This window comes from Grus americana, chromosome 1, assembly GCF_028858705.1.
Source record: "Grus americana isolate bGruAme1 chromosome 1, bGruAme1.mat, whole genome shotgun sequence".
NCBI lineage: Eukaryota > Metazoa > Chordata > Aves > Gruiformes > Gruidae > Grus > Grus americana.
Window position 1 is genome coordinate 69,956,590 of NC_072852.1, and position 14,624 is coordinate 69,971,213.

Below are 14,624 nucleotides of genomic sequence, written 5' to 3' on the forward strand. Positions count from 1 at the left end.
AATAGGGCAGTGTTACTCGCCAGGAGAAACGGAGGTACTGGGTGTACAGGTGAGACACTAAAGCGCCTTAGGACAGAGAAGGGTGTATGGCTCCTCGCGGCAGCAGCAGCACGTGGAGAACAAGAAGTGCTGCTTGGGCTCCCTCACTCAAAAATACCCAGTGAGAAGTCCTCGCGGGTTCCCCCTTCGCTGCACCCAGGAGCCACCCCAGCAGCTCTCTGCCCCGCTAAGCAGCCACGGCCAGCCCTGGTGACCTGCCCGAAGGCCCGGGCTGGGGACACAGGTCTGGCACTGGGCCTGAACCACTGTCCCGGGCAGCCTGAAGACGAGCCCCAGCGCCCTGGGGACCGGGGCAAGCGATCTACCCGGGCTGAGGGCGGACACCAACGAGGCCCGAGGCGAGGGGCTGAGGCGGGGTGGAGGGCTCAGGCCAGGGGCAGAGGCGGATGACCCCTGAGGCGAGGGGCAGGCCGCAGGCGGGGGGCGGAGGCTCCCTGGTCGGCGGGGACGCGCCCTGAGACGTCCCCGAGGGGCTCAGCCCAGAGCGGCGCTTCGTCCCGTCGCCTCACTCCGGCGGGGGAGCGGGCGGGTACCGCCCAGGCGAGGCCGGGGCGCCCCTTCCCTCCGCCGCGCAAGGAGGGGGACACGGGAACGGCCGCGTAAGGACACAACGGCCGCCGCCGTCACCCCCGCCCACTGCCCGGCCGCGCCCATCCCCCGGTGACCCCGCCCCGGTAGGCGTGGCCGGGCGGGCGCGGGGGGCCTGTTGTTGTGATGAGCGCCGGCTCCACCCCCTCCTCGTGCACGGCCGCGCAGCCCCCCCCCCCATCCGCCTGGGCCCCGCCCACCCCGCCCTCACGCCTTTTGTCCACTCCCCGCGCCCCTCCCCGCCGGGCCCGTCGCGCCCCGCCCCCGCCCGACTTCACCTTCCCATTCGCCCTCCCGCCCCGAGCCCCGCCCTCCCCGCGCGGGACCCCGCCCCTCCCCTCCCGGGTCGTCGTCGTCGTGTCCCGTCCCCCCCCCCCGTCACGGCCCGGGCCCATCTGTTCCCGTCGGCGCGGCGGTTGCACTGCAGGGCGCGGGCGGCGGCGCGGGGAGGCGGAGGAGGATGGGCCCGCGCAGCGGCGGCCGCCCGCGGCAGGGGCAGCAGCGGCAGCAGCAGCAGCGCCCCCGCCGGCCCTAGCGCCCCCGCGCCGGCGCCGAGCCGCCCCATGCGCGGGCGGCAGCGAGGGGGCAGCGCGGGGCCGCCGGGGGGCGGCCGCTGAGCGGCGTGGCGCCGGGGGGCGGGCGGAGCCGGAGCGCCGAGCGGCGGCGGCACGCAGCCGCCCGCGGAGTGAGGGAGCGAGCGAGCGGGCGGGCGGCAGCCAGGCAGGCAGCCGGCGGCCGCGGGAGATGTGCCCGGAGGAGGACGGCGGCTGCGGCGGCGGCGGCGGCGTGGCCGGCACCGGCGGTCCCGAGGCTGCGGTGGCGCTGGACGAGCTCCGCTCCTGGTGGGAAGTCCCGGCCATCGCGCACTTCTGCTCCCTCTTCCGTACCGCCTTCCGCCTGCCCGACTTCGAGATCGAGGTGAGAGACCCACGGCCACCGTCTCCCGCCCGGTGCGCGCCCCGCCGGGCAGCCGCCGGCCGGTCTCGCCCCAGCCCGTGGGCTGTTTTCGTGCCGCGGCGCCGTCCCCGCTGCGCTCCCGCTGCCCGGCGGGTTCCGCACGCCGCTCCCCGTGCCCCGCGCCGGCGGGCGGTGGGGCGAGGGGCGCACCCCCACCCCCGGTGAGCCGCTGAATCCCGGCGCGATGCACCGCGGGCTCTCCCCTCCGCTTGCGGCAGATGCAGCAACTTCCCCGTCCTTACCGGGCGCGCTCGCAAACTTTCGGCGCGCCCGTCCCGGGGCGCTGGCGGGCGGCGGCGGGCACGACCCCCCGGCTCCGGACCCGGCGGGGCGCACGGCGGGGGCAGCCGCGGGCGGAGCGGGGCCGGGCGCCGCCGGGCCGCATTGTTCCGCCGGGCCGGTGTCCGCACACAAAGGGGGGGGGGGGGCTCGGCACGGAGCCGGCGGTGGGTCCCCCGTGCCCAAAATGGTGGCGGCGAGAGGCGGGCCCGGCCCGGTAACCCCCACCTCCCCCGGGGTTACCCGCGGCTGTTGTTGGGGGGTGTGTGGGGGGGTGTCCCCACCCCGCTCAGCCTGTGCTCAAGTTGGTCCCTTTTGTTGGGGGGAGGGGGGAGAGAGGAGATCCCCACCTGGCCGGTGCCACTGCGGGGAGGGGGGGCGCGAAGGGTCGCCACCGAGCCGTGCCGAGCCGGGCGGCGGGAGGTGCAGCCTTTTTCCCGCATCCCGGCAAGCCCGGGCTGCACCGCAGGGCACCGCGCCGCTCATTGTGCGGCTCCGCGGAGGCTCCGGGGGAGCGACGGTGCCTTCACCACCGCCTCAGTCCCCCGCGTAAGGAAAACTCTCGGCTTTCGTACCTTTTTACCCATTTTCCTCTGTAACTTTATTGTGCCTTTTTTTTTTTTTAATTCTTATTTTCGTGTGCGTGGCTAATGTTCCGTAAATATTTTGTGCTCCGGCTACAAATGTTACAAACAAAGTGTGTCCTGGTAGGAAATCTTTTGTGCTTGCTGTGAAAAGCTATTCTTGCCAGCGCGTTGGCAATAAACCGGGTGAATAACGTGGTGGCGTGTGTTTTTTAAAGACAGTAATTGCCCCGTGAATGCGAATTCCAAAGATGCTTAAAAGTTCAATGGGATGCGCGAAGCCCTAAAGAGCAAAACTCCTCGAGCAGGATGTGAATTTCTGAAGAGGGGGAATCCCTTATGCGGTGCGAAATCTTGAAAGGGGATAAGGTCTCTCAATGATGCAACTTCTTGCGAAAGGGAACTCCCCTCCCCCTCCTATTGATGCCAAACCATTAAAGGGGGAGGCTCTCGGGCCCAGCAGCGCAAAGTCTTGAAGGAACCTGAATTTACAATGATAAAAGGGCCAAGGCACTAGCCTTTCACCTTTGGAGGCAATTAGCATCTGGCTTGCTTCACAAATGAAGTAAATGTGGGCTCCCCTTTGGTTCCCGGAGCACGCTTAGGGTGGGGGAGTTAACATCACTGGGAACAAATTAACTTGCTTTTTTGGGGGGTTGCCTGGGGTGTGCGTGTGGGTCGGTGCTGGGGGTGTTAGAGAGCAGGAGCAGCCCACTGTAAATGTCGCCAGAAACCTCTGTGCGTGTGGATGGCCTTGCAGCGTTTGGCAGAAACGGGTTTTAAAGGATTGCGTTCGTCTGAGGGATGGTATAAATCGCGGTTCAAATCGGGATGCTGCAAGAGGACGGATGCAGCTGTCAGAACTCTGTCTTCAGGCATGCAGAGTAAATCTCCTTCCCCGGCACAGTGTGAGCAGCCCAGTGCAGGAGGTTTCAAAACTTGCTGTTCCATGAAGCTCACCATCTTGTTACCCCTTGCCTGGCATAGTCGTTCCAATCTCGTCACCGGTTTCAGGGATATCTGGTAATGGCACTTTGCACAAAGAGCTTGCCCAAGCAGTTCATGGTGTGAAACTGATGGCCAGCGAAGGAACTTATACTTTTTTTCAGAGAGTACTGTTCTGTGTGATTTTTTTGTTTTGTTTTGTTTTGCTTGTACTTTATTCAAGTGCATAAAGAAAGCTCCTCCCTTGGTTCTGGACCTGGGAATGCTGGCGTCCATTCTGGCTGTCTCACTGCTGCCTCTGAGATGGGCTTTGAGCTTCAGGGGTGTCTGAATAAAATGGAGGTGGCCGTTCTTTTAGGGGTTTGGGGAAATGCTAGGACTTGAGGCAAATATCGGGGAGGGGGGGGAACCCCAAGCCAGCCATCAGAAATTTAAACTCTGCTCATCTACAAATGACGTTTTCTTGCTTTAGCTTTGGTTATTGTGTGGAGGTGCGCTTGTGGCTGAATGCGAGTGGTTTGAGAAGTTACTGCCCCTTCCCTCAAAAGTTACTGTCCCTGTCGGGTAACGCAGGGGTGAGTGCCCCCGGTCCATTTGGATGCAAAGTAGAACAGGTGTTTTTGGGTGAACCTGTTTTCTTGTGTGTGGAAGCAGAAATGGAGAGCTGGGGCAGCTCACCGGGGGGGGGGGGGGGGAAGCGGGGAGGGGTTTCAGCTGGAGGGTGGTCACGCTCAAACCCCTTGAGCTTCATGGCAAATGTCTGTCCGACTGTGTCCGTATCTGTAAAGGATGGCCTTACTCTGGATGCAGTCAGCTTTGGAGGAGATTCTCCTTTTCCTGGGAGGGCTGAGCTCCTCCCAAGTTAAAACCTGGTTGGTGGCTTTTTTTTTCTTTTTCTGATACTAGTGTATCTCCAGCCAGCAGTTTGGTGCTAAACTTTTACAACATTGTTACAAAAAGAAAAAGTTTTAAACAGTAATTCTGCATGTAACAATCTCTGCTCTCTCCCTCCCCACAATTTTAGAGGAGGGTGAGGTCAGAGTTTCACTGCTGCAGTCTCTGCAGTCCCCAAACCAGACAAAACCTGATCTTTCAATAAGTTTTTAACAAGAAAAAAAAAGCTGTAGCTATCTTTTGGGTTTATTTTTGTGGGTTTTTTCTTTTTTCCTTTTCTCCCCCTCACTGCCTGATCTTTTTTTTTTTTTTTTTTCTTCTGGTGGGTCTGCCCACAGCTATCTGGAAGGCTCTGTAATGATAGGCCATCTGGACCCATCCCTCCCGTGCAGAGCAGATTTGTTGATGGTATTTGAGAAGTTTGAGGGCTTTAGTACAGGGAGGCAGCACGGAGCCCTTTTAATTTTTATTTTTTTTCCTCTTTAAATGCAAACCTTTTGCCCTCTACTTATTGGCCCAAAAGAAAGCAAAGCTTCCAGATGCAGGGCTGCCATCAGCAGCTGGATGTCAGAAACCTGGGAAGCAGATGTTTTGTTTTTCTTTTTGCTGGACCAGTGCATAGCCAGAGACTGGGAAAGGGGTGTCCAAAACTGAAAGAAAGAAGCGCATCCATCAGGCCGGGCGCTGGGCATTGTTCGGGAAGGGGGTGGGCACAGCCAGCCCCCATGCTGGCTCCGGCAGATGCAGGCGCCTGACGAGGCGCAGGGCTCCTCTTTTCAAATCTCCGCCACAGCATCGCCCGGCGATGGACTCAGGAGGGGTTCAGCTACTGCCAGCGGGTCAAAAGTTCAGTGGGCCAGAAGCGGGTGCACCAGGATGTGTTCGGCTTCACGCCGTGTTTTTACGTGGATCTCTGAGGATGGCAGAGAGCAATTCTGCCTTCTGGGGTGGGTCTGTTTCCCCCCCCCCCCCTTTAAATGGCTGTCTTGTCAGCCATCTGCTGTACAAAACTTTCATGCCACTTCAAAAATTGGGCTTTGTCGTGCCTTTTTTCTCAGTGGTTTATAAAATCTGCATCGAGTGGGTTTGTCCTTACCTACTCTAACACTGCTCCAGTGGGAGAAGGTCTGTCTCTACAGGACACGTTATTTTTTGGTAGGCCTTCCCTCAACGGACAAAAAGGATGCTTTCCACAGTCAGGTTAGTGCAGGCGATGATAGGAAGTTATTTGTTTCCCTCTTCAAGACTGGACTGTAATGTGGGACACCTCTCCTGACAAAGTGTCTCCTGGCCGTGTGCCCTCCCCTCTGCAACCGAAATATTCTCCTGGGAGCTGTAGGGATTGTTTGCGTTGAAAATATTAGGAGAATATTTAACATTTTCAACTGTGTTTCAGTGCAACTTGAAAACAGAAGCCAGCGTGGCGTGGCCACCCAGCTCTTTGGCATGTGCTCCCAGGAGCTGTGAACTAAAACATTTGGGAACTTCTGCCTGGGTAGGTCCAAGGGAGGTGACTTTCCAGAACGTGCTTGAAAATAGTCAAAACATTGTTGTTAACTTGGTTTATTTGGAAAAGGGGGAAAAGCCACATTACACAGGGAAAACATAAATCTTTTCCTGTGGTTTTTAAAAGCGCCTTTGGGCAAATTACCTCTGCTGTTAACTTCACTATGGCTTTAAGATGCTTTTCCTCCCCTCTTGCCCCTTCCTACCACTTTGGGCTCTGGCTCTACCTTTAGGTATGTTCCTCCCACCCACAGACAGGACACCGCTGCTCTTGCCCACCTTTTTCCTCCTGTAGTGCGGTATCTGCCATGTCGGTTCCTGAACAGGCTCTTTCTGTCAGGAATATTATGTGGCTGTTACAAACCGGCGGCTGCTACTGCTCCGTGGGTCCCCTGGGAGGAGGAAGAGTGTGGAGAGAGGGAGAGCTGTGCTGCGGCTGTGCGAAGGAGAGAGCAAAGAACAGGGTTTCTTCTATCTGTGCAAACCAGCTACAGCTTTAAAAGCAAATAACATTTTTTAACATGTTAAACTCTAAATGTGTTAGAATTTTAATACTTTGAAAAAATTATTTTTCCTAGTGAGGACAGGATGGCTGAATGCGCTTTGACCTCCGCTGTCCTGTCATGTTAGGTCCTGCTGAAATTTCTCTGTGGAGCCCCTTGGTCTGTGCCCTCTGGGTGCATCCATTGTGATCCATGACACCAAAATGGCACAGCCTTCCTGTTCTGTCACTGGTTTGTATGGGTTGATTGCACAGGCAGTGTGATACGGTACCTCAGTACAAAGCCTTCATCTCTCTATAGCTATTCTGGGCTGGTACTGCAATATTATTTGTATTACAGTAGCATGTACAGCATCTACTGATGCCTCATCGTGCTGTACGATAGCTGAGATGACCAGGTATTTTCTGATCAGAAGATTTTAGAATCTAATTAAGATCAATGTGACGAGTAAGTGCAGCAAGCTGATGCAAATGTCAGTGAATTCATGTAGGTCAGCTCCACTCATAGAGGGTAAGCCTGAGTTGGTTTAAATGCTTTTTCGGTAGAATAGTTCAGGCATTAGAATGTCCATCCCTCGTGCCATTTTCCTGTTGGTGGTAGGCAACGTTAAAGTGGAAGGGAGTGGGCATTGACTGTCTGAAATGAGAGCGAACAATAGATCTGCTCACTAAAACTCACTGTAGCGCAAAGCAACTGGCTTTAGAAAAAGCAAATTGTCTGAGGAAAGGTAGAGTTAATTGGCGGTGCAGGGAGAGGCGCTGTACGACAAGTAGACAGGGTTGGAAAAAATGATGGACTTCAAACATACTGAAAAGAAAAAGTGTCAGTCACATCGTGTGGAGATACCCATTTATGGACAGCTCTGTGAATTCAGGTTATATACCACAGTCACTCCACGGTGGCTCTACTTCCCCCAGGCAGCATCGGCTTCATCAGAGTAGAGGGTGGGAGCTGGGTACTTGTTGTTTGAAAACGAAGTTTAAAAACCAAAATGAAATGCATGGTTAGTACTGCATTTATTGTTCTTTCTACCTCTGCCATCCTCTGTTTGGTTTAGTTGCTTTGGCAGTGCCGCATCCCTTTCCCCGTGTCTGTCCCAGCAGCAGTTCTTACTTTGCTGGTCTTCACTTTTGCTGCCTTAGTTATTCTGTTCATAATAGAATCATTAACACTCTACATGTCAGTATTGGGCTCTAGAGTTCATTGAGATTAATGGAGGGGGAGGCAGAGAGAGATACTTCTCAGAGCTGTTGTTTCAAGTGGTCTGCAAATTGGGAAGCATTATATCGGTTTCCATTTCAAATGCAAGTCACATCTTTCCCAACTGTAGATCTTAAACTTTTTAACAAGTGTTTACATTTTATATAATGAGACTCTAGTGTAATTGGATACAAAAAGAAGGAATAGGTAGTTCAGGAGGCTGATATGTGAGTTAAAACATTATCTTAAGCCTATGAAAAGAAACAAGAAGTGACTGCACGCAGCCAAAGGGTGTCTGAACAATAGATAAGGAAGGTTATTTTGACAGCAACATTTTGAATGGATCTGAGTTAGGTGACAGGGGAGTTGGGGAATGACTGTAGCAGTCAAAGGCAGAAGAGAGAGAGAAACGCGATAAGACTTTTGGAGATTTGGATGCAATACGTGGGGGTTGATACTACATATTTTCTGTGGTGTTAGTAGTTGGAGGCAATTACCACTTCTGGTGCTGCTGACTCTGAAAATCATGTCTGGTGTTAGTTGATGTGGTTTAAGCTGAACTTGTTTAAAAACCAATTGAAGATAATCTGGTGCAAGTCTTTCCCTGCTAGGAAAACCAAATGTTTTGTGTAGTAGCTTAAATATGACTTTGCAGTTTGCTTTGTTTATAAAGACTCGACTACCACAAACCTGTCCCAATTCGGTGCAGCTGATGTAAACCTCTGCACAGTGCATCTAAATTAGGCCTCAAGTTTGTTCCTTTTGGAATTTGCTCTAACCAAACCAGCTAAAAGTAACACCTTTAAAGTGTTGCAGCTTTATGTGTAGACCTGCTTAACTGCTGTCTTTCTCTCCCTGCGAATAATGCCGGCAGAGCCGTGCCATTCTGCCCCTGGCATCTGTTAAGTGCCTGCATGAAGGGTGAAGAATTAACTTTTGTAATGGCAATGGATGCTTTCATAGACTTCTTTCAGGCAAAAATCTCCTCAAGAAAAGGGCTATAGGCAGAGATGACAACAGCCAGGCAGTTAAAAGTTTCCGAATTAAAAGTTTATCGTGTAAACCTTATTGTAGGTAGCTATGAAAATTATTATTTTTTTTCTCCCCCTCGTTACCAGAAGCAACAGCATCTGCTGTGGTGGTGGGAACAATGCAGCCTAGTGATTCCTCCTTCCTTACAGTAGAGAATCCTGTTAAACACACAAGGCTGTGCCTCAGAGTGTATCCTTTCAGCAGGCTTGTTCCTTTTAATGGGTGCCCATTCCTGGGGTCTCCATTGTTTCACCAACAATAGCACTAGGGGCAGCTGATTTGGTTGACAGAAAATGTGTTAATTTAACAGATCTATTCCCTTTAGCCGGTCTCCTTCCTATTGTGCCCCAGTTCTCCCCCAGTTCCTGGGGAGGAGGGCCCCGAGAGCAGGGTCTGTTAGGTGGAGGGCTCCTGCAATTAGGAGGGGTTTGTGGCCTTTTGTGTGTGAGGCACAGAAAACAGCTGATGAGGGAAGAGTGGTCCTAGTGTGGTTTGCTTTCTGCCAGAACACATGTTTTTCTGCTTTTTGGGGGGGGGATTTTAAGTCTGCCTTTACCAGGGACGGGGGAATAACTTGACACTACGGGCTGATGGCAGTCAAGGTCTTTGCTTTGCTCCGAGGTGGCCTTGCAGCCCAGTGTGACAGCTGCCTTCAGAGCTGGCTCAACTTCTTCACGAACTCTTTATATCCTGTAAATGCCTAGCTAAAACACCAGCTTTTCACTGAAAAAGCAAAGCTGCTGGTATCATCCAGGATAGGGCTGCTGAGGGCTGGCTGGAGAAAGCAGTATGTGCAGTTAATACCAAAAGATCTGAAACATGAAGGGCATAATGGTCCTCAGGCCACCTCTGCCCTGGGCCAGGCCACCAGTTTAACATAGTTTTGGGACTGATCTGATTTAAACAGTGCAAGCTCTTCACCCTAGATGTACTTACACTGGTTCGGCTCTTCCCTATATTACGTAGCTTAGTTCAGCAACAGGGTGGTGGGGGTGTCTCTTGGTTTTCACATCGATGTGGTTGAGCTGGCGTGTTCAGCCCGGTGGGAAGGAGAGCACACGCGCTGCTGAGGGAGCAGTGAAACCCGAATCTTTGGTTTAAGGGGCTGCCAGCTGCCAGAAGGACAATCTCGGTCCCTTTCAAGCTCTTGCCTTGGCTGTGCTTCTGACTTTGTGGTCTGCCCCTTCCCCGGCGCCAGCCCAGCTGCTTAGCTTGAGTCCTGCCTGGGTTTTGGGGGGTTGCAGTCCTGCTGTGCTGTGGTGGGAGCGGGACCTCATGCTTTTGGTGGCCGCGAGCTGCCGGGTCGATCCACTGTGGCTCTTGAAACTCTAGCCTTAGTTTAGTTCTGGTTGCTGGGGCTGGTGATGTAAAAGGAGCTCTGGAGGGTCTTTTTCCTCCTTGTTTGTAAAGCCGTTAATTCTCTGGCTCATTCTCTCCAGCTAAGCCTGCCATAAAGGGGCTGGAGCTTTGCATGGCCAAAGGGTTGGAAGGCAGAGCTAACTTTCTCATTTCTGGTGAGCCCTGTACACAGGGAGTTGCGTGGCAGCGAAAATATTTATATATCCATAACACAAGGCAAAGAGGGTTGTGGTTGGGTTTTTTTCCCTTGCTTGTTTTTGTTTGTTTTAGGAGGCAAAGGGTGAGAGTTCACTTAAAGAGCTTGACTCTTAATAGAGCTTGTCATTGTTGCTAATATAAAACAAATGATGAGCATGGGAGAGGAGTCAAAGGCTCCCTCTTCTGGTGTGCTGGGAAGGTTCAAACGCTGAAAAATAAACAAGGAAAAAAAAGCTCAGCAAGCAAGACCCCTACCGTGCTTTCCTGTGGTACTTCAAGACCTCACTGAAGCCTAACTCTTACTGCCCCAACACATAGGATGCTTCATGGCACCTGAATAAGTAATGTTAAGGGCGCTCTGTAAAAGTGAAATATGTTTTCAAATGCAAGCTACGTTGCACTTGCAAGTAAAAGTGAGTCCCGGTTTCAGAAGGGTTCCCCAGTCTGAATGTGGAGGATGGCAGCCCTTCACATCCCCATGTCAGATGTTTCTCAGTGCTTCTCTTCTCCTCTTTTCTGCGTGCTCCTCTTGCAAGCATCATCTCTTGTCCCATGCAGCTCCCAGGCCACACGTGTGCATTGGCATGTAAACGTGTTTGGGATGATTGCAGGGGCCAAGTCTGGTGAGCACTCTCTATAGAAACTCTGTGTCCAAGTCTCCAACACTCCTGTTGCTTTTGGTTGAGTCAGCTAAGAATTCAAAACTTATTAATGGCTGATTGATGGAGAAATATGCACAAGGAATAACACTTTGTTGGGATTTTTAGATGAGTTTTCTAAAAATCCGTGTATAAAGTGCAGTTGTGAGTACCTCTGAAATTAATAGGATTTCAGGGCATGAGAGAAGTGACTCTTCTTTTTCTTTCCTATTTTTTTACTCTTCACCGGAGGGTTTGACATCATGTGGCCATTTTCCCTGTGTTGTTATTGCGGACTCATAAACGATGTCTGGTGGAACCAGAGGACATCAATTCTCAAGCTGCCTTCCCACGGCAGCTCCTGCCACCCATCACGGATGGCAGTAAAACTGCTCACCCGGATTAAAAACCGCAACACTTCCCCCCCCCCCCCCCCCCAAGTGAGCTATGTCTAACCAGGAGCGGTTCCCCCAGCCGGCTCCATCCGCAGCCCTGCAAAAGGGTTGTACCAGCATGACTGAAGCAGCGGCACGGGAATGGAAACAGGCAGCAGGGAGGGGAAGGGCTTTTTATAGCTGACCCTTCTGCTGAAAGAAACGCTTATCGCACTGCAGCGCCGGGTAGCAGGTGGAGTGAGACTGCACAGGTAACAAGAGGTCATGCAGCAGGGGGGGCACCTGGGGAAGAACTCTTATCAGCCTCCGTAAAACGGTTTTGGGGTTTGTTTTTTTGGTACTATATCAAGGCTTGTTATATTTCTTTTTTTTAAGTTAACATTCTAGTTAGAAGTTTAAATTAAAGTTGATGGTGGTCAACTTTAAATTGTCCTTTAAATTGTTCCTTCCAAAGTCAGACCTGAGTATGCAGCAGAAATCAGTTAAATCTCACTGTAGCTGACACTTATGCATCAAAACCAAAAGACGGAAAAAAATGATTCTTTCTTAGAAATTCAGGCTTTTATTTAAAAAAAAAAAAAAAACCAAACCGTTTTTTCCCCCAGAAAAGTTTCTCTTAGGCTCTGGTCACCCAGCAATGCAGGTATGTACCCATCAGGATTTGCTTGCCTGTGCTGAAGAGGCCAGAGCGGCTTGCCTTGTCAGACAGGGCAGCCATGTAGAATAAACAGGGAATAGCAGTCTCGATTTCCTTTCTTTCAGCCCGATACAAGGTGCCTCGGCACAGAAGACTATTTTGCCCTTAAGATAATAGTGTGTTGGAGAGGATCAAAGGGCTTGAGGTTTTTTTTTTGTTGTTGTTGAAAGGGGATTTTCTCCATGGACAGCTGCAATAGTGCATTAGTAGTGCAATGGATTATCTTTCCATGATCTGTAGGATCTCAACCAGCTATCGGGGGGCCCCACTGAAGGCTGCTGCTTGGGGGAGGCAGAGTGAAAGTCTCCTGTAACAGGGAGACCTGTAATGCCTGGGAGCTCGGACCACTTGACTCCCCCTGCCCCAGCTGGGCGGGTGGTGCTGGATATTCTTAGGCTGGAGATAGTGCCGTGGAGCATGGGGAGAGGGAGCCCAGCTCTCGGGTATGATTAACTGCAGCTGATGCCCTGCATCCACCCTGCTCTCCAATGGAAGTGCTTATTAAGGAATGTGAGAAGGGAGCCGATTCCAGCTGCTGCGGCATCCCGTAAAGGGCAATGTGTAATTTGGGAGGGTGTTACGAGTCCCTCGGCGGAACAAACTACTCACTGTAGTAAGCGCCTGACCTGCCAAACGCCCGGACTTTCTCATTTGGGGAAGTTTTGGATGGTGGTTGATCCGCAAATAGCCATGGCATTGAGAGGGAGTCCCTTCGCCTGTGTGGATGGGTATCTGTATCCTTGCTCCGTGCAGGGGGGGAGGCGGCGCATGTGGCCTGACTGTGGCAAGGGTGGCAAGAGGGGATGGGACAGGGCTTGGTGCTATCAGAGGTGGAGATCAGGTCACGCTGTGCCTCCCTGACCTGGTTTCAGGGCTGGGGGATGAGGGGGCTGGAATGTGCATGGCGGAGCTGTCAAGGAATGCAGGTCCCCAGGTGGCAGCTTCAGTCAGGCTCAAATTGCATCTGCATGCTGGTTAATAAGTGGTGGGGCAGCTCTGCCTCGGCAGGTTCTCCTGTGTGCGTTTCCTGAGGTAGCGGGATGCCAGACATACGGGGCTGACAGTAGTATCTTGGTAGCCAATAAACTCCCCCTCTCAGCATTTTTAGAATTTTCTGCTAACTTTAATGACACAAGTTTTATCTCTTTTGGGTGAGGGTTTGTTTTTGTGACTCGCAAAGCACAAGCCAGGAGGAACCCAGCTTTGGATTTCAGGCTGGGTTTTTTTTTTTTCCAGGATGGGCAGTTAGAAAGACTTGTCTCTTTTTTTGTAAGCAGGACTGGTTTCAGAATTAAAGGATGAACATGGACCGCCATATGATGTTGTGTTGTTTTTCCTTGGAGAAGTAACTACAATTTATAATCATTGCCTAGTCCGTAGCCAATTGGCAGGAAGGCTGCTGTGAAGGGATTGATTATTAGTGGATGCTTCATTGTGCTGTCCAAGCCTGAATTTCTTGATCTAACCGGTTTCCTTCCTTCGTTTGGAATGGCTATAGTCAGCAGAGAGAAGAGAGGGAGATATGTCTTCCCTCTCGGCAGCACTGTTTCTTGTTCATGGGATACGCTCAGGGAAAAAGAAGGTCAACAAAAAGTGTTAACAATTCAGCGTTCTCATAGAAAGCCGGCTGGCTGGCTGGGGACTGCTCGCAATTTTTCTGCTTCCTCTTGGGATTCTCTCTGTATTTGTTTTCAGCGTGGTGACTTAAACAAAACTAGTGCTGTTTGGTGAGAGCACCCTGGAGGCTCCACTCTTCTCCTAGGAAATGTGCTGGAGGAGAGGAAGCATCACCGGGAAGGTGATCTAGTGCTCAGAAATGGCAATGCCCGCCCTGCGGTGCAAAGGCATGCTGGCAGCTGCGGCAATTGGAGCTGAGTTAGCATTTAAACCAGCAGCAGAGGACACACAGAAGTACAGATGCAGCAGCACAGGCTTGAGCGTGGACAGCAACATCTGTCGGGCTCCTCGGATAAACACTGGGATGGTTCAGTCGTGCTGAACCACATCCTGCTGCAGGTCCTCTGATAAACCTGGGCTAGCTAATTAAAAGTTAAAATGTGCATGGCTAGGCAAAAAGCAGCCGGTGCTGCTCTTTGGGAAAGGGAGTTTCTGCGCTGGGTCTGAGCAGGGGCAATCGTGTGAATAAGGGGCTGATGGAGGAGATGGTGTGGGGTGGGCTTGGGCTGGGCTACACATCTCGGCTTGGCTGCCTCGCTGTGCTTAGGCTGAGTGGTAGCAGTTGGAAGAGGACAGCTGAGCTAATACTTAAAAAGCAGAGGGGTGGGAGACTCCATGCCAGGTCTTGGAAGTACGACGCTAACCCTCTGCTTGTCTTCTCCTTTCCTCCCCCACTCCTGAAACCCTTCTCTGGGCTGTGTGGAAGTGTCCCAGTTCTTGCAGCTGTGTTAATTGTAATGGGTCATTTAGTCCTGAAATCCCTGTTCAAAAGGGGCAAGTCCTTGCCTCGTGTGACAGCTGCCGCCTTGCACTTTTCCCCAGGCTGGAAATAACTGCATATGACACAAGAGCAGAGTGCGGCATGGGGGAGGGAAGAGGGTTTCTGGCTTCCTCTTAGTGCTATAATGGCTTTGCTGTGTGACTCTTCTCCCATGTGGACCATAGCAGAGTCATGCCCCACATATTTAGCAGATCTCTCAGTTGGCAGTGCCTAGGCGGTACGCGAACGGCCTGGCGCTCTCCGGCTCTGGTCGACTGGAGTTGTCTCGGGCGTCTGGGAGCGTGAGAGAAGGGACGCGCGGTGGTGGTGACGCAGGACGCTCGCCTGGAGC

At 52.7% G+C, this 14,624-nt stretch overlaps 1 protein-coding gene across 2 annotated transcripts in view; it reads left to right on the plus strand.

Annotated features, from left to right (window-relative positions):
- Nucleotides 1-1,054: 1,054 nt before the first annotated feature.
- Nucleotides 1,055-14,624, plus strand: part of LOC129204932 (chromatin remodeling regulator CECR2) — a 96,396-nt gene continuing 82,826 nt past the window's right edge. For both annotated transcript variants that reach the window (XM_054821759.1, XM_054821768.1), the window contains exon 1: nucleotides 1,055-1,566. In XM_054821759.1, coding sequence (XP_054677734.1) covers nucleotides 1,393-1,566 — 174 coding nt within the window. In that variant the 5' untranslated portion in view covers nucleotides 1,055-1,392. The remainder of the gene's footprint in view (nucleotides 1,567-14,624) is intronic.